Genomic DNA, 19,344 nt, shown 5'->3' on the forward strand with positions numbered 1-19,344 from the left:
AAACACTGGAGCAGTTATCAATATGCAGAAATTAGAGTTTAAACTATTAATAATTTTTACATATTGATGACTGATTTCCTCCGATCCAGCTGAGGTGAAGTGCGTCATCAGTAGTTGTCGTCTCCTCTAAATGACGTAGAGCGAGCGAGGACGTCCTGATTGGTGGATCCTCGCTGGGACGGAAGTGAGGAGCCACGTCAGCAAAAACAAAATAAAATACAAACAACTTGATCTTATTTTGAAGTCGTAGCGGAAGTTGTTTTGAGATTGACGCGGATATAAATCAGCGTTATTTTAACTGTCTGTGTTTTAAAGTAAACGTAACACTAACTACTTCCTGTTCACAGAATGAGCTTTTATGTCTGTTTTGATCAATTAGATTAAATCAAAGTTCTCTTTAAACGTTTAATGTTGTTTTAACTCTTCCGGTTAGCTTAGCCGTTAGCTTCGCTTCCAACATGGATGACCGGTACATTAAACCAGGTGAGTTATGAGCTTCACTGAACAAAGTTAATAATATTAATTATAAAGTCTTTAATGAGCTAATGATCTGTAAGCTAACAGCTAGCTTAGCATGATACTTTAGCTGCTTTGACCCAAACTGAGTTAATGTCGAACCGACGGAACCAGCAACGAACTGCGTTGAAAAATCTGGTAAATTAATGTTCCGAGTTTCCTGAGGCTGAAAACACACACTTTATAAATATGAATTATAGCGTTTATCACTTAATTATGTTGCTTTTTAATTCGGCTTACAAATAATAATACAAATAGTAATTATTTAAGTTTTAATGTGAGATTTATTGCTGGTTGTCGGGTTGTTTCCTCAATCCTGTTAAATTACTCATCTATAAACACCAGAAGCTGTGTGTATGTTTATATATATATATATATATATATATATATATATATATATATATATAACGTTATATATGTGTGTGTGTGTGTGTGTGTCAGAATATTATGCTGAGTTGAATTTGTCTGTCTGTTGGTTTAAATGCAGTTTTTAGCTGCTGTCAGTTGTAAACGTTATGACTCATCTCTCTATTAAAAGACTGTTTTGGTGTCACAGTCAGATAAAATGTAACTGACATGAACAGAGATGTCGGTGATCTACTGACACTCCCTGCTGGTCAAATATGTAAAAAAAAAAGCGTCTGCAGTGAGAAACAGCTGAGATCCCAAATCTATAGCTGCTCCCCCACGATCAATATGACGTAATCAATAAACATGACATAATGACTGAATGTGTGGAAGATTATAAATGATTATAAACAAAGAAATACAGTGAAACACGAAACATCGTATAAACGATCAATAAAAACACGTCAGCAGCGGTACAGTACATTTACTGTAGTACAGTTTTGAGGTACTTGTACTTTACTTGAGTATTTCCATGTGATGCTACTTTCTACATTTCAGAGGGAAATATTGTACTTTCTACTCCACTACATTTATTTGACAGCTTTAGTTACTTTTCAGATGAAGATTTGACACAATGGATAATATAACAAGCTTTTAAAATACAACACATTGTTAAAGATGAAACCAGTGGTTTCCAACCTTTTTGTCTTTTGACGTCTTACAAAAAGCAGTGTGTAGTCGGGGTCACATTTCACATGTCTATGAGTTGTTAACAGCTCCACCAAATAGTGATTTTTCCCTCTAAACTTCTCACATGCTTTCATTTCAATAAATGTTCAAATGATCCAATATTTCAGCAAAAATCAAAGATTAGAGACAAAGAACTTTGTTTTTTCTTCTTTCCTCTCCCATTAATCATCTCACCACCCCTCAGATTTATCTGCTGACCCTTTGGAGGGGCCCGACCCCTAGGTTGGGAACCAGTGGACTAAACTAGCTAACTGTATATCAAGTAGTGTAAACTAGCTCCACCTCCAGCAGCTACAACAGTAACATGCTGCTCTAACACTGATGCTTCACTATTAATAATCTAATGATGTCATATATAATAATATATCAGTCAGAGGGACCAAACCACTACTTTTACTGCAATACTTTAACTACATCAAGCTCATAATACTTATGTACTTTTACTGCAATACTTTAACTACATCAAGCTCATAATACTTATGTACTTTTACTGCAATACTTTAACTACATCAAGCTCATAATACTTATGTACTTTTACTGCAATACTTTAACTACATCAAGCTCATAATACTTATGTACTTTTACTGCAATACTTTAACTACATCAAGCTCATAATACTTATGTACTTTTACTGCAATACTTTAACTACATCAAGCTCATAATACTTATGTACTTTTACTGCAATACTTTAACTACATCAAGCTCATAATACTTATGTACTTTTACTGCAATACTTTAACTACATCAAGCTCATAATACTTATGTACTTTTACTGCAATACTTTAACTACATCAAGCTCATAATACTTATGTACTTTTACTGCAATACTTTAACTACATCAAGCTCATAATACTTATGTACTTTTACTGCAATACTTTAACTACATCAAGTTAATAATACTTATGTACTTTTACTGCAATACTTTAACTACATCAAGCTCATAATACTTATGTACTTTTACTGCAGTAAAGTATCTGAATACTTCTTCCACCGCTGTCTGTCTGTCTGTCTGTGTTGCCTAGGTAACCAGGAGCGGGGATGGAACGACCCCCCTCAGTTCTCGTACGGCCTCCAGATGGCCCGCGGGCCACAGAGGAACCTCCTGAACAAGAGAGCAGCTCCACCAGCATCTGGTGAGGAAACATCAACATCTGTATACAGACTGTAAACATGAAACATCAACATCTGTATACAGACTGTAAACATGAAACATCAACATCTGTATACAGACTGTAAACATGAAGCAAACATCTGTATACAGACTGTAAACATGAAACAAACATCTGTATACAGACTGTAAACATGAAACATCAACATCTGTATACAGACTGTAAACATGAAGCAAACATCTGTATACAGACTGTAAACATGAAACAAACATCTGTATACAGACTGTAAACATGAAACAAACATCTGTATACAGACTGTAAACATGAAACATCAACATCTGTATACAGACTGTAAACATGAAACAAACATCTGTATACAGACTGTAAACATGAAACATCAACATCTGTATACAGACTGTAAACATGAAGCATCAACATCTGTATACAGACTGTAAACATGAAACAAACATTGATTAAGCTGTTTTGATAATCAATGAATCATTTTAATAAAAAACAGTTCAGATTCTCTGATTCCAGCTCGTTAAATGTGAATATTTCGTGGTTTCTTTAGTTTCTTTGACAGTAAACTAAAGATCTTTGAGACATTTGATGACGTCATCTTTGGAAACATTGATCAAATAATCACCAGATTAATCGATAATGGAACAAATCGTTAGTTGCAGCTCTAAATGTGGCGTCAATCAGCTGCTTGTCCACAGATTTGGGCAATGACTGTAACGTGACCATCATCTTGTCCCTGATTGGTCCCCAGATGCCGGAGCCCCGCCCATGGCCCCTGTCGCTTCCAATCCTCTGGCCCCTCCCCCATGTGGCGTAGCCCCGCCTCCTCTGGGCCCAGGTAAGGAGCAGCAGCAGCAGAAGAAGAAGGTGCACAGATCGATAAAGTCAGACGACCAGTTAACCTCCTCCTCCTCCTCACAGCTCGGCCTCCTGCCGGCGGGGTAGCCACACCCCCTCCTCTCGGTCCAATGAGAAGTCAGAAGGATATCGACAGCAGCCAATCAGAGAGCGAGCCTGATGTGGAGGCCGTGATGTCGGTGCTGAACAGAGCGCTCGCTGCCTGCAGACAGAACGTCTCTGTGAGTTTAAAAGATATTAATAATAATTAATATATTATAATATATTTAATAATATAAACATGGTGATCGTTTAGTAATAGTGAAACACGTGTCGATTGATCCCAGTGAGACGTTACTCGTGTTTAATTCATCCGATCAGCAGTTTATTAGAATATTAAACAGTTTCCTGATAGAAACACGTTCAATACTTTAACGGCTGAAGAGTCACATGACTGATCAGACTGGCTGTGACATCACTTCCTGTATGACAGACACTATGGTGGATAAAGTAAACATACTCACAGTGAACAGCGGTAGCGTCAACACGGTGAGACCTGTGTGACCTTTGACCCCTGTGTGCAGGATCAGGTGTGTAACGATGTGGCAAAGAGGCTCCGCCTCCTGGAGGACAGCTGGAGGTCAGGTAGACTCAGCCTACCTGTGAGGAGACGCATGGACAACCTGTCTCTGGGTAACACCTGTCTGTCTGTCTGTCTGAACGCCTGTCTGTCTGTCTGTCTGTCTGTCTGAACACCTGTCTGTCTGTCTGAACACCTGTCTGTCTGTCTGTCTGTCTGTCTGAACACCTGTCTGTCTGTCTGTCTGTCTGTCTGAACACCTGTCTGTCTGTCTGAACACCTGTCTGTCTGTCTGTCTGTCTGTCTGTCTGTCTGTCTGTCTGAACACCTGTCTGTCTGTCTGAACACCTGTCTGTCTGAACGCCTGTCTGTCTGAACACCTGTCTGTCTGTCTGTCTGTCTGTCTGAACACCTGTCTGTCTGTCTGTCTGTCTGTCTGTCTGTCTGTCTGAACGCCTGTCTGTCTGAACGCCTGTCTGTCTGTCTGTCTGTCTGTCTGAACGCCTGTCTGTCTAAACACCTGTCTGTCTGAACGCCTGTCTGTCTGTCTGTCTGTCTGTCTGTCTGAACACCTGTCTGTCTGTCTGAACGCCTGTCTGTCTGTCTGTCTGTCTGTCTGTCTGAACGCCTGTCTGTCTGAACGCCTGTCTGTCTGAACGCCTGTCTGTCTGTCTGAACGCCTGTCTGTCTGAACGCCTGTCTGTCTGTCTGAACGCCTGTCTGTCTGTCTGAACGCCTGTCTGTCTGAACGCCTGTCTGTCTGTCTGAACGCCTGTCTGTCTGAACACCTGTCTGTCTGTCTGAACGCCTGTCTGTCTGTCTGAACGCCTGTCTGTCTGAACGCCTGTCTGTCTGTCTGAACGCCTGTCTGTCTGAACGCCTGTCTGTCTGAACGTCTGTCTGTCTGAACGTCTGTCTGTCTGAACACCTGTCTGTCTGAACGCCTGTCTGTCTGAACACCTGTCTGTCTGTCTGAACGCCTGTCTGTCTGTCTGAACGCCTGTCTGTCTGAACGCCTGTCTGTCTGTCTGAACGCCTGTCTGTCTGAACGCCTGTCTGTCTGTCTGAACGCCTGTCTGTCTGAACGCCTGTCTGTCTGTCTGAACGTCTGTCTGTCTGAACGTCTGTCTGTCTGAACACCTGTCTGTCTGAACACCTGTCTGTCTGTCTGAATGCCTGTCTGTCTGAACACCTGTCTGTCTGTCTGAACACCTGTCTGTCTGAACACCTGTCTGTCTGTCTGAACACCTGTCTGTCTGTCTGAACGCCTGTCTGTCTGAACGCCTGTCTGTCTGTCTGAACGCCTGTCTGTCTGAACGTCTGTCTGTCTGAACACCTGTCTGTCTGAACACCTGTCTGTCTGTCTGAACACCTGTCTGTCTGTCTGAACACCTGTCTGTCTGTCTGAACACTTGTCTGTCTGAACACCTGTCTGTCTGTCTGAACACCTGTCTGTCTCTCTGAACGCCTGTCTGTCTGTCTGAACGCCTGTCTGTCTGAACGTCTGTCTGTCCGAACACCTGTCTGTCTGTCTGAACGCCTGTCTGTCTGAACGCCTGTCTGTCTGAACGTCTGTCTGTCTGTCTGAACACCTGTCTGTCTGAACGCCTGTCTGTCTGAACGTCTGTCTGTCCGAACACCTGTCTGTCTGTCTGAACGCCTGTCTGTCTGAACACCTGTCTGTCTGTCTGTCTGTCTGAACACCTGTCTGTCTGTCTGAACGCCTGTCTGTCTGAACGCCTGTCTGTCTGAACGTCTGTCTGTCTGAACACCTGTCTGTCTGAACACCTGTCTGTCTGTCTGAACACCTGTCTGTCTGTCTGAACGCCTGTCTGTCTGAACGCCTGTCTGTCTGAACGCCTGTCTGTCTGTCTGAACACCTGTCTGTCTGAACACCTGTCTGTCTGTCTGAACGCCTGTCTGTCTGAACACCTGTCTGTCTGTCTGAACGCCTGTCTGTCTGAACACCTGTCTGTCTGTCTGAACACCTGTCTGTCTGAACACCTGTCTGTCTGAACGCCTGTCTGTCTGTCTGAACACCTGTCTGTCTGTCTGAACACCTGTCTGTCTGTCTGAACATCTGTCTGTCTGAACACCTGTCTGTCTGTCTGAACACTTGTCTGTCTGAACGCCTGTCTGTCTGTCTGAACACCTGTCTGTCTGTCTGAACACCTGTCTGTCTGAACGCCTGTCTGTCTGTCTGAACACCTGTCTGTCTGTCTGAACACCTGTCTGTCTCTCCAGAGCTGCGGTCTGGTAGGTGGGACTCTGCTGATGAGCTGCATCGCTCCCTGATGGTCGATCATGTGACCGAGGTCAGCCAATGGATGGTTGGTGTCAAACGACTCATCGCTGAGACCCGAAAGCTCAGACCAGAACTCTTAGAACCAGTCCAGGACACTACAGGACCAGTCCAGGACGCTGCAGAACCAGTCCAGGATGCTACAGAACCAGTCCAGGACCCTGCAGAACCGGTCCAGGACCCTGCAGAACTGGTCCAGGACCCTGCAGGCCCAGTCCAGGACCCTGCAGATCCAGCCCAGGACTCTAAGGAACCGGACTCTGTCTCCCAGTCCTGATCCTTCTCGTCCTGCAGGACTCGCAGGTTCTTTCTCTCTTTGAAAACTTTGAATCTTTCAACCTAAACCAGGACCTGGTGCTGCTGGTCCTCACAGGGTCTGAGGTGACCCGTGTGTCTCCAGCTTCAGTCGTCCTGTCATGTGACCAGATCACATGTTTTGTTTCCACCAATCACAGCGGAGCTCCATTCTAACTTTCAGACTGACGAATCATCAAGTAGAAACTTTAAAACTCAGCTGTTCATTATGTAACAACTAAACTGAAACATTAAATTCAGTCTTCCAGTCACTGATTTCTGTTCATTTTATTGTCCAAATATATATTTAAACTTTACATAAACACAACAAAAACACAATCTTAACCAGAGTTACTTTTTTATTATATTTAATTACTGAAAACAGTTTTCAGGTCTGCTGAAAAACTAAAATGGCCGCCACAGCCTGTAGGAATGTCATAGAGAGATCAAACCAAAACTCAATTATTCGTCTCATCAAGACCTACAAATCATACACTGACACCCCTGACCTAAATCCAACAGGAAGTCCGCAATTAGCCTTTCAAAATAAGACTTTGCCTCAATTTTGGCCCCCGAACAAACGCTATCTGCTCCGAGGGCGTTGATGGTATCGGCTTCAAACTTTAATAGATGACTTATGACACTATACTGAAAAAAAATTGTTAAAAACTTTGTACTAACTTGAACGGTTTGGATTTAATAAGCCCTGAAAGTTGCAGTGCCATATCACACCTTACAATGTAAACCATTGGGGAGGCAATCTATGGGCATGAACTTTGTGTCAAACAGAGGCTTCTGACGTCTAAACTATAAGTCTGACCATTTTCAAACCTGTATCAATGGATTCGCCACTAAATTTCCTACTAAAATATGATTTTTAATGTTAGATTTGGCCAAAGTCATGAGATTTATGAGGAGATTTCACCAGAAGCGTACTCTAAAATCGTCCTCTCCAACTGCTCCTGGTGATGTCACTCCCTCAGTGCTGTGAAACATTCCGCAATACACACTCATTATAAAATCACAGGAGGAGCAAGAAAAGACTTTAAAACTCACACTCTAATATCTCAAAAACAATAAAAGATAGAAAAAACATGTAAATTCAAGATTTGTAGGTCAAAGTCTCGTGACTCATTTAAAGTTCAAATGAAGTCTGTATCTAAAACTATGTGGAAGCAGTAAATGTTCAAACAGGTGTGGGTTTGCTCAAACTCTCCATTCAAATATATGAGTATTTTTCTGTGTCCAGCTGCAGTTACTTATTGTCTCTACACACCTGACAGTACACATGTCAATCAAACTTTCACCAGGTCATGTGGGTCAAAAGTCTTTCCTTTTCTAAAAAATAGACTTGATGAAAATTAGGAAAATATTTTGTTTTACACACAAAAAATGTACTAATTGAAATTCAAGTGAATGGGCCACAGGTGTGAGCAAGACAGACATGTCTCACCCTGCAGAGAACTCTCATCCTGTCAATCAAACTTTCAAAATAAAAGCACACCACACTTGTAAGAAACATCTCTCATTTTTAAAAAGTAAAATGATCTGATCCCGAAGGGCCAGAGGTCCCGACCAACGCTGCTTACAGCTTTAATTCTATATAAGACATTATTATACTGATATCAACCCTCCATTAATCCAGTCAGACAGCGTTACTGAGGCTGTCATCTCTCACACTACTGTTACTGACAAACATTATTATATTACTGTAACGCGTCACTAATCCTAACGATGAAAACCACAAGAAACTCACTAAATCAACAACACAAACACACAGAGGAAACCAGCGACTTCACCTCTGTCTGTTGCTCTTCAGATGTGGTTTAACTGATTCAGGCTAAAATAATCCTGTTAACTCTCATGCAGCCAGTCTGAGGATGAATTTATTAACCCTGTGTGACGTTATCTTGATTAACGAAGGAAGCGTTCATGTGATCGACTGAGAGCTGATCATGTGACTGCTGTTAAAGTGTATTGGGGAACCCTCCCAGCATGCACTGGGGCAACAGGTTCTGTGTTCCTGCTGTTGTTTTGTTTCATCACACAATAAAAACCTTAAAAAAAAAAAACAGTCGTTGGTCCTTTAACAGATGAGTCTGTTCAGAGTCACAAACTAAATTTAAATTCCTTTTTCATGCACAAACTTTTATTTACTTGTATATTTATTCAGGTATGATTATCGGTAACTCTTCATTATAACATTAAATTGTGATAATTACACAGAAGAATCATAGTAATTGATTAGTAACCTGATAATTATATGTTTGTGGTTCAGACTAAAATATCTTGATCCTGATCCGCTGACTTGTCAATAAGGTCTGCAGGTTTGAGTTTCAGGACTTGTTGCCATGACAGCGGCTCCAGATTCATATTAAAGCAGCTTTGCAGAGCCGGAGATGTTTTCTTTATTTATCTGCTGTTGTTCACGTATGAAGAGCAGAGAGCCGGATTCTCACTGGGAGACGTTTGGAAAACACGGAAAGATGTTTCATTAGTGCAGATTTATTATTGGTTCCTTCTGAGTTTGAGCACATTAAACTATAATATTATTTATATTAGCATACAATAACTTCATATAATAATACATAAGATGTGAAATATAAATGTAGAATAACTATCAGCATCAATCAGTTTTAAAATATTACAACTCTTTATTGCAGTAAACAAATGTTTCCTGCATGTTTTTGATCGTTAATCTTGGCTGATGTTTGTTCTCGTAGCTCTTCATCTCAATCTGACATTTATTTATTGATCAGTTGTGTCACAGTGTGAGAGCTAATTCACCAGAAATACAGAAACAGCAAGATGTCGTCATCAGAGCAGCCTGCAGGCGGCGCTGCAGGACCGGCAGAGTCTGAGACTCAGCTGACCAATCAGCTCTAGCTCCTCCTCTTCCTCCCTCCTCTTCATTCTCCCTCCTCCTCCTCTTTCCCGGGGGGAGGAGAGCAGGCTCGAAAAGAGGAAACCAACCATAAAAGATGAATGACAGAAAAGACAGAAAGAAGAGTCTCGTCCCCGCAGAGACAAACAAACTAAAAATAGAAAGAGAAGAAGAAGAAGTCGTCCTTCAGGCCGCAGGTCTGAGATCCTTTACTGCAGTACATCAGTATTATGAGCTTGATGTCGTTAAAGTATTTTAGAGAATTGCTTAATTTCTCTCTTGTGTTTTATAAACATAAACAATATTTAAAGTTTATTTGTGTTACGATGAAAAGCAGATTCACGTGAAACCACTTCCTGTCTTCGTTTTTAATTGTATGAATCAAACAGACCAATCAGAAGGCAGCGTTTTGACCACCTCAGTTTATTTACAGAAACACTTTGAACACGATGCAGAAGAAGAAGAATTAGAAACACACACACACACACACTCTCGCTCACACACACACACACACACACACACACAGTTACAAACTGAGCATGCAGCATTAGAGTCCGTTAATACAGTACAGTACAATATCCATCATAGTAGAAAAAGCTGAGTGGTTGTGAAGGAGCCGGTTATTGATTTTGCAGAGCGTGTGAACATCGTGGATGGGAAACAGCGAGGACTGTGTGAGAAAAGACTTTTTATTTGAAATATCCAGAAATGTTGAATGTTTTATTTATTAACTGGGAAGAAAAAAAAACCCCAAAGACCAAACAAATGATCAATAAACCCAGCGAGCGGAGGAGCTTCAGGCTCAGACCGACTCAAACCTTTCTTTAAATTATAGATAAAAAAAAGTCCTTTAATACATTTTTAAACCCCCCTGATGTACCTGACGGTGCAGACAAACAACATCTAGACCAAACTGAAGGGAGAGAAAATGTACATTTAATATAACTGAACAGTTAACATTTAAAACGTTGTTTAGATCAAAGCTATAATATGTAATTATTCCACATTAAAATGTCTAAAAACAACTAGACCTACGTTATATATGTTGTTGAGTATTTTCAAACTCAGAGAAATCTGTAATTTAATCAAAGTAACGGACCGTTTCATTTGGTCGCCTGTCGATGGCGTCATACCTCCTCTACCAAAGAGTAAACACGCACCAGATGCATACGGCGGCGCTGTGTTTGTCCGCTACAATGGCGTCTACCAAAGAGTAACTTACACACATACAAGATAATACATCGGCGTTGTGGTTGTTCCACACAAACTGTTATAAATGGACTTTTATTCAGTTTTAAGACACATTTTCATGATAAATTTAGGTGGTTTTTAACTATATCTTTTAGCCGGAAGAAGGATTTTAGTCGTTGGACGTCTGGATCTTAAGTTATCAGAGAAATAAACTGGACAAACGTTAGCAGCAGCTCGGCTAACAGCCCCTCCAGGAAGTCTGGTGGTCACCAAACATCGTCGGAGAAATATTGATTTTTTAGGTGTAACAGCTTTAATTAATATTTTAATGATTTTAATCTGCGTGTACGTTTGTTTCTGGAGAGGAGGAGACCTCTGCGGATAATTCGGCTCCCAGTAGAAACCGACTGAACGTCTGGATCTAAAGTTATAAGAGAAATAAACCGAACAAACGTTAGCAGCAGCTCGGCTAACAGCCCCTCCAGGAAGTCCGGTGGTCGCCGAACATCGTCGGAGAAACACTGATTTTTTAGGTGAAACAGTTTTATTCAGTGTTTTTACCTGTAATCTCCGGGTCTGTTTGTTCTGGAGAGGAGGAGACCTCTGCGGGTAAAAACATCCTGAATGATGAACACTGGAGTAATCCTATCCCGGTGAAGCTGGTTATTTAACAACGAAGACAACAACTCCCATGATCCCTTGCTACTTCACACTGTCATCACACTCCGTCTGTTGTTATTGTTTTGATTGAGACGCCTAGCGGCTGAAATTACATGTTGTGTGTTTAAATACTGAGAAAATTATACAGAGTTTGTTTGGTCATGTGCGTAGATCATATTTCTGGTAATTTAGGGTTTAACATTTATAAGTAATGCTTTAAAATGTTTATTTAATTAACTCGAAGGTCATGTCATATTTCAGGGGGAACAAAGAACATCTGTAGATGGATGAAATGTACAGAAAGTATAATTAAACAGTTCAACCAGTATTAATCCAGTATTGTATATATGTTAAAACCATTAAAACTTACCAATGCTGCTGTGTTGATTACATGATAATAATTTATAGAAAACTAAAAGTGTGTATCAGTTAAACCCGAGTTAACTGTTGGCATTGTTTGTATTCCTGACTGTAACTTGTGGATGTTAGCTGCGAGTTAGCATGTTGTCTTGTTGATAACCTGTAGTCTATATGGCCAGATAAACAGCTGAGGTTTGCTAACAACGCTAACAGTTCCTCCTCGTGGGTGAAATAAAACTCGTCCTGCTGTTTCCCATCACATCGATTCAAAAAGCTTCCTGTGGTGAACATGAGGCTTCAAAACAGACTTCCAACCTGTCTGAGTCTTTAGCATCCGACAAAACTCCTCATGAAAGAATCAGATCTAAATCTGTGACAACATCTTTTAGACTGAACGATGAGCGCAGGAATCCTGAATCCAGCGGCTCATCTGGGTCACAAAGACAAAATAAATCATCTGTCGGATGAACTGAAGGTTGGAAGTCGCTGCTTTGGATTCATGAAGATAAATATGGAGCAGCCAGACCTGCTGAACATCTGGTAAAAACAGGAAAAACATCATAGGATCTGTTCATACAGTAGGGATAACATGAAATCTACTTTCAGTTTCAAGCATAAACACCAAAATAGTTCTAAAAAAATGACATCTCAGATATTTCCAGGGACTGTCTCTGCGTCCCCGGAGCTCAAATATTTCCACCACTGATTAATAATACTTTCAAGTGTCTTAGAAGGTCAAAGTGGAAGAGTTGCTTTATAGAAAACACAGACTAGTCTACAGTAGAAAACAGACATTCACTCTGAGGTGCCGTTTGATGTCCTGACTGGGGTCACATTCTGGTTTTGGGGTGAAAGTGTCGCTGAGGAGGCTGAACTCATCTGTCAGTCAGATAAATTCACCTTTTTGACTTTAGCAGGGCAGATTTTTTCTTTTCTTCTCCTGTTTTTTCCGAGAATAATACCTGCGGAAATTAACTGTTTATAATACGTGTGCATTAGAGTTGGGTTCTGGTAGCTAGCTTAGCAAAATAGCTTAAATCTGTTCACTCAAAGTCTCCTGAGGAGCCGAATTAATGTTTTTATCATTTATTTTTTTATGTTTAATTAATGTCCAACAGTGTTTTACATTCATTATTTGCTGGAGATCAAAATATGAATGTAAAGGTTTGAATTGAGGTCTTACTTTTCCAGTAAAATAGCGATATATATTCCTGGGAAGTCATAAAAAAGATCACCGAACAGGTTTGATTTTAAGTTCTATAGACTCTTTTTCATAGCGGACACTTGTTAACTTGTTAAAGCAGCACAGGTGTTTAATTACACCTGTTATTAATAACATAATGATGGTTCTATTAGTGAGTCGTGTTATAATGTCTGCCATGAAACCTGTGAGTATAAAAAATATTTGAGCTGAGTCTTTTTTTTTTTTTTTCTGATAATAATTTTTCTAATTTCTATTGACAACATCACTTCCTGACAGTAAACAGGTGAGCACCAGTACCAGACTCTGCCCCCCTGGTGACATCATCAAAGAGGATCCACCCTCTTCTATCCAACTCTCAGAGTCTCAGATATTCAGCCTCCAATTTATATCCCCAGTTGTTTGAGTATGTCCCGAGTCGGGACGCCAAATGGCGCCGAGATGTCAGTAAAATAAGCAGTGCTGTGGCAAACACATCCAGCGGGTTGCTGTGGGAACTCGTGTCAAAGTCTATAATGCATATCATACTAACAAAAATAATAAAGCCTAATAATACACAATGTCTTCTCTACAGGGTGATTCACACAACGCGGGCACTGGAAGTCTGATCTGAACATTAAAAAGCTTTTGAATATACAAATGCGATATATCGAGAATAATAATATCATCATAGTAAGAATCTGATTGTACAAAGTTCTACATTCTCCCGACGGTAAAAAGCTGCTTAAAGCCTCTGAGACAAACACAACAGGTCAAAAGTCGCAGAATATCAAAGTCAACACCACTAGCGTTTTGTTAGCTCGCGGCTAGCAGAGACGGTCGCTCCTAGTGAGGAATGCTAACAAAAGCTAACAAGTCCAAGTCAAATCACCTGAGAGCAGGAACACAACCTGACAGCCGGGAACGCCAAAAAAACCGCAGCAGACGCCGAAGCCGAAACACAAAACACAAAAGTCAAGTCCAGCATGCAGAAAAACCACAGAATCTGTACAGAAGAAAGTAAACACCAGCACTGAAGAGGAAGAAATACGAGCTCTCCACACTCACGAATCTAACGTTTCTACAACGCTGCCGTTACCACAAAACCTCACATCTCCTGAAAAAAAGAATTTAGCAACAAAACAATTTAATACAGCAACTCTGAGCAGGCGGGTTAATGTTTCACTTCTAAATCCAAAATGCAATTTTAATCTTAATTATAATATTAAAACTCATTATTACTTATTATTAAGGCTTCTAAAAAAAAAAAAAAACGGAGATATGAGGTTTCACACAGCGACCACACCCCCCCCGACAGACCAACACAGCGGGAACAACCCAGATCGTCCTAACGCAATCTCAAATGTCTCAAAAAGTAAAACTGAATACATTAAAACCATTTAAATTGATTTTACTGTCTCTTTAAATTTCAACCCTCTCGCATTCCTGTCTCTCATTGGTGCGTTTAATCCTCCACCAATCTCACATTTTAGTGACTTTTTCCCCTCGTCGCTTTTATGATAATGAGACTGGCTAAAACATAAAGGTTTTTATCTCACAGACACGTTAGTGGAACGATAATACTGATATTAACTATAACAGGATAGTGCTATGTGGGCATAGTGTACATGTTGACGTACATGTGCAAAATTAAACAACAGCATATAGTTGTTGTATATGTTGCATTTTTATGTAGATTTATGCCCCATTTTAATTAAGTTTGATACATTTTTCTTGTATCTGTTTTTAATTTATATATTTTTGATATTGATTCAGTCTGTCTCGTCCACTAAATTGTTGGATTTGTGGGCCAGATTAAAAACAGAGATATCCAGAATTTTAGAAACATTATATGCAAATGTCAGTATTGATCGGGACCAATTTAAATGATTGCTCTATTTATTCATCCTCTATATGCATTCATTTGTACTTTTGACTCATCGGTGATGTTTGTCACCTCTGGGCCTCCGTACCGATGACTCCGCTCTGATTGACGAGGGCAGCGACAGATGACAGGTGATAGTGATTCTGATTGGCTGACTGAGCGTCACTGCGACTCTTTTTTTTTTGCTGAACCTTCCTTTTTCTGTTTCATACTTTTTTGTCCCTTCCCTACTTTCTTCTTCCTCTCACAAGAAGCTGGCTTCTTCTGCTGCTAAAACATTTTGTAAACTCGCCTAACTGATAAAGTTTCTTCTGCTAATGAAGCCCGGAGTGGAGCGCAGGCAGCAGGCAGACAGCTTATTAAGGGTACCTCATTAAGGCCCTCGTTAGGACACCTGGCAGGGGTCAGGGGTGGAGGCGGGCGGCTAATCTGAGCGGAGGTGTGGCTGTTCATGGAAGATCGCGGGTCGGAGAGCGGTGGAAGGTTTCTGGAGCTCTCCGAGCCCGATGGAAGCAGAGAGATGAGCGTCGTACAGCCAACCCCGTCATCGTTATGTTTTCAGCGTTTCCTGCGCCGCTGTTACAATATTAAATGTTACACTCTGTTCAATCATATTGCTACAGAGGCTGAGAGACGCTGTTGTTTCTGATAACCTTTAGACCAAATTAAATCCAGATCCTGACTTCGTTATCTTGAGAGAAGTTCAGATTCAGTTTCTGTGGTGCTCATAATCATTTTTTCATTTATTTGACAATATCTAACAAGGAAACTCAATAATCAAATCTATAAAAATAAACTATGAGCACTATTTTCTAAGATAATTAAGTTGTGACCAGGACTGTAACTACCACTGAGGTCTGATTTCACCTCCTTTAGGGACAACACACACATATATATACATACATATATATATGTGTGTGTGTATTTTGGTTGGCTACAGCCGTGATTGTGATCCTGAGATAACAGGTCTAATAATTAGTTAATAACAATGGCGACTCTTGGCTTCTGTATATAATAATATGTCATGTTACTATAATATGTTACTCTATAAACTTATTTTCACTGCTAGGTGGAAATCTTGTCTGGATGGAACCACTGACGCCTCGTTCACAACTGAATCTGCTGCCCCCTACCGCAGTGTTGCCCCCCCCGCTGGCTGCAGGGCTCTGTGATCAAACCAAACCAGGGACCAAGTCATTGTTTTCAAGTCAAAAGTTTGATTTCATGATCACACATCATCGTTGTTGGAAGTCTTTTTTTTTGTCTTTATCAAGTCATCAGATTCATCTCACAGCATCAGATCATATATCGTTCAGTCACTCTTTAGCTAGCTGATGAGCTCACTGGCTAACTAATGTTCTCAAGCTAACTAACACTAGCCAGCTGACTAGCTAACAAGCTAACACTAGTTAAACTATTTCAGTGGCTCCAGTAACTAATGGGAGAGCTTTATTGCTCTTCTTAAACTTGCTAAAATAAAATAAAAAATCTATTTCTGCACCTGTTTATTTAACAAGAGACAACATGTAAATCAGACAGTTTTCTCTCTTGATGGAGCTAAGCTAGCAGCTTCCCCCTGCTTCCAGTCTTTGTGCTAAGCTAGGCTGAACACATCTTGGACCTGTTTCGATGCTGGACAGAAATGAAAAGAAAAAAATAGGATAATTTCTCGAAGTTAACAGAGTTGAAAACTATAAAACTTTCATTTTGTCCACAGGGGGGCGCTGTGGTGTCATGAATGGAGGTTTGGGGCAGTTTGAACACTAAAATCAGTTGTGAAGGAGGCATCAGACCTGTCAATCATCCCGAATACACAGAAAACTAAAAACATGAGTTATGAGGTTTCCACACATGAATACAACCTGTGCTGTGCAGCTGTACTGCACCAAGAGACCTGATTGGCTAATCACAAGGGGGCGTGGTTGAAGCAAAGTCCAAAGAAGCTGAAAAAGGAAGCTGACTGGTTGATTGGTTGATTGATTATGCAGTTCACTACTGGACTAAGTTGGAGTGATGCTTTGTGTCCCCACCCTCGTCTCCTCCATTTTGTTTTTCTCCAGCTTCTCAAACAAATCCCAGATGGTCAGTATCAAGACGCCTGGCCTGCTGTCAATCAATCAGTTGTCATGGCGACGGTGGCCCACTCAAAGAACCGCCCACTCTGGAAGTTAACTGGACAGACAAATGACAAACATCGCAAAGTAATCAATTAAAAAATACTGTTCTGAGTTATATAAAAGCTGAGATTAAATCAAATACAAGTCAACAAAATGAGTTTTTAGGAAACTGTCACCACACAATGATAACATAAGTTTGACAGAATAATAAAGTTCACCAAATATCGACAAACACGTCTGTTTACTCCCCTGACATCTTGTTCTCAGGGTTGTTCATCATATGCAGATCTCTGCCAGGTGTGTAAGTTTTCTCATATAGATGTATGCAAAGTTTCTAATAGTGGTTTTGCACAGTAGAGGCTGTAAAGTACAGTTTTCTTTAAGATGCGTAGAATAGTTTAGTTGTATCGTAACCAAGCGTCCTGCAGGGTTCAGCCGACTGTATAAACTTAATGAGGAAACAATAAACGGGATGATAAGTCTAATGATGATGATGTCACAGATGTTTGCTATGTGGGTGGGAGGCGGGGTCTAATGGTGATGATGTCACAGATGTTTGCTATGTGGGTGGGAGGCGGGGTCTAATGGTGATGATGTCACAGATGTTTGCTATGTGGGTGGGAGGCGGGGTCTAATGATGATGATGTCACAGATGTTAGCTATGTGGGAGGCGGGGTCTAATGATGATGATGTCACAGATGTTTGCTATGTGAGAGGCAGGGTCTAATGGTGATGATGTCACAGATGTTTGCTATGTGGGTGGGAGGCGGGGTCTAATGATGATGATGTCACAGATGTTTGCTATGTGGGAGGCGGGGTCTAATGATGATGATGTCACAGATGTTAGCTATGTGGGAGGCGGGGTCTAATGATGATGATGTCACAGATGTTTGCTATGTGGGAGGCGGGGTCTAATGATGATGATGTCACAGATGTTTGCTATGTGGGAGGCGGGGTCTAATGGTGATGATGATGTCACAGATGTTAGCTATGTGGGAGGCGGGGTCTAATGATGATGATGATGTCACAGATGTTAGCTATGTGGGAGGCGGGGTCTAATGATGATGATGTCACAGATGTTTGCTATGTGGGAGGCGGGGTCTAATGATGATGATGATGTCACAGATGTTAGCTATGTGGGAGGCGGGGTCTAATGATGATGATGTCATTTCAACACTGCTGTTCAGAGCACATCCTGATATGAGGATTTCTCTTCAGTCTTTATTGATCATGGTGACACGATATTCGCGTCATTAAAGTTGGATTTTAACTCGCTCTTACTTGCTGAGCGTGGAGGCAGAGCCTGAGCGGTGGAAATGGACGATCTGCCACTTCCCGTCCCGGCGGTGCCACACCCTGGTCTCCTCCGATTGGGCGGTGCGAGGCGTCCCGTTGGCGTCGATGTACTGCGTCACTCTGATGTAAGCGATGCAGGCCGCCTCGTCCCCAACCAGGTGGATGTGAGGATTCAAGATGGTGGTGTGGACGGGTTTACTGTTCTTAGACCACACTGCGGAGACAGAGACAGACAGCGGTCACCTGGACAGGTAGGACGACATTTACCGAAGTGGCGATGAGTGTGTAAATACACTCAGTCATGCAGGAAGTTTTGTTCAGCTCACAGTTCTCAAAGTAAAAGCGATGGAAGTCCAGGCCTTCGACCAGATTCCCCAACGCCTCGGGCTCGAACGCCGTCACAGCCGGGTCGCACATTTTACTGAGAGGACAGAAAAGATTTACCGAGAGGACAGAAAAGGATTTCATGGAGAAGATATAAGATCTGCCGTGTGTTACATACGTGTAGCTCTCGAAGTCTCCGTTGCTGATCGCCTCGATGAGCTGCTCAGTGACTTTAATGATGTCCTGTTTCCTCACTGAGAGACAGACAGGCAGAGAGACAGGCTCTGTAAGGACGGCTCGGTCTTCACAATAACAATAAAACTTTATTTATTCAACACATTTCATATGAAGAGATGTCGGTATGGTTAAATTATAATGAAAGTTTGTGGATGAAAGCAGTTCTCACCTCTGGTGTCTTCATCCTCTATGGTGGTGTTTGTGCTCTCAGATGATTCCTACAACAACAGTAAGAGTGTGTTTAAATTGTTCCTGAGCTTTCAGCTGTCACACAAACCAGATTTCTCTTGTTTTATTTGTCCAACTCACAGATTTAACCTTAATAAACTACAGTAATAATAATAATAATAATAATAATAATGATAATAATGATGATAATAGTGTTGTTACTTTGACTCCGTCAGCCTTCTTGTTGCTTCCACTCTTTCCTCCTGAACGAGGGATGAGAATGAA

General features: G+C 41.2%; 2 protein-coding genes across 2 annotated transcripts in view; one reads left to right on the plus strand and one right to left on the minus strand.

Annotated features, from left to right (window-relative positions):
- The first annotated feature begins 227 nt into the window (after positions 1 to 227).
- On the plus strand, positions 228 to 7,029 carry sra1 (steroid receptor RNA activator 1). The gene is made up of 6 exons (XM_067609056.1): positions 228 to 483; positions 2,637 to 2,747; positions 3,496 to 3,582; positions 3,666 to 3,823; positions 4,166 to 4,274; positions 6,406 to 7,029. The coding sequence occupies exons 1-6, from the start codon at positions 459 to 461 to the stop codon at positions 6,738 to 6,740; spliced, it is 825 nt and encodes a 274-aa protein (XP_067465157.1). The 5' UTR covers positions 228 to 458; the 3' UTR covers positions 6,741 to 7,029.
- Positions 7,030 to 10,041: 3,012 nt separating this feature from the next.
- Positions 10,042 to 19,344, minus strand: part of camk2a (calcium/calmodulin-dependent protein kinase II alpha) — a 35,438-nt gene continuing 26,135 nt past the window's right edge. Inside the window, exons 13-18 of the mRNA XM_067609054.1 lie at positions 19,282 to 19,322; positions 19,061 to 19,109; positions 18,833 to 18,908; positions 18,657 to 18,751; positions 18,316 to 18,544; positions 10,042 to 17,089 (exon numbers count right to left, since the gene is read on the minus strand). Of these exons, the coding sequence (XP_067465155.1) occupies positions 17,086 to 17,089; positions 18,316 to 18,544; positions 18,657 to 18,751; positions 18,833 to 18,908; positions 19,061 to 19,109; positions 19,282 to 19,322 (494 nt within the window). The 3' untranslated portion in view covers positions 10,042 to 17,085. The remainder of the gene's footprint in view (positions 17,090 to 18,315; positions 18,545 to 18,656; positions 18,752 to 18,832; positions 18,909 to 19,060; positions 19,110 to 19,281; positions 19,323 to 19,344) is intronic.

Source organism: Thunnus thynnus, chromosome 13 (assembly GCF_963924715.1).
Source record: "Thunnus thynnus chromosome 13, fThuThy2.1, whole genome shotgun sequence".
Classification (NCBI taxonomy): domain Eukaryota; kingdom Metazoa; phylum Chordata; class Actinopteri; order Scombriformes; family Scombridae; genus Thunnus; species Thunnus thynnus.

Bases quoted from the DNA above. Each gene is read 5' to 3' on its own strand.
- sra1 (XM_067609056.1), top strand. From the start codon at position 459: ATGGATGACCGGTACATTAAACCAG. The intron at 3,583-3,665 runs GTAAGGAGCAGC...TCCTCCTCACAG, and splicing joins CCCGCCTCCTCTGGGCCCAG to CTCGGCCTCCTGCCGGCGGG. The intron at 3,824-4,165 runs GTGAGTTTAAAA...CCCTGTGTGCAG, and splicing joins CCTGCAGACAGAACGTCTCT to GATCAGGTGTGTAACGATGT.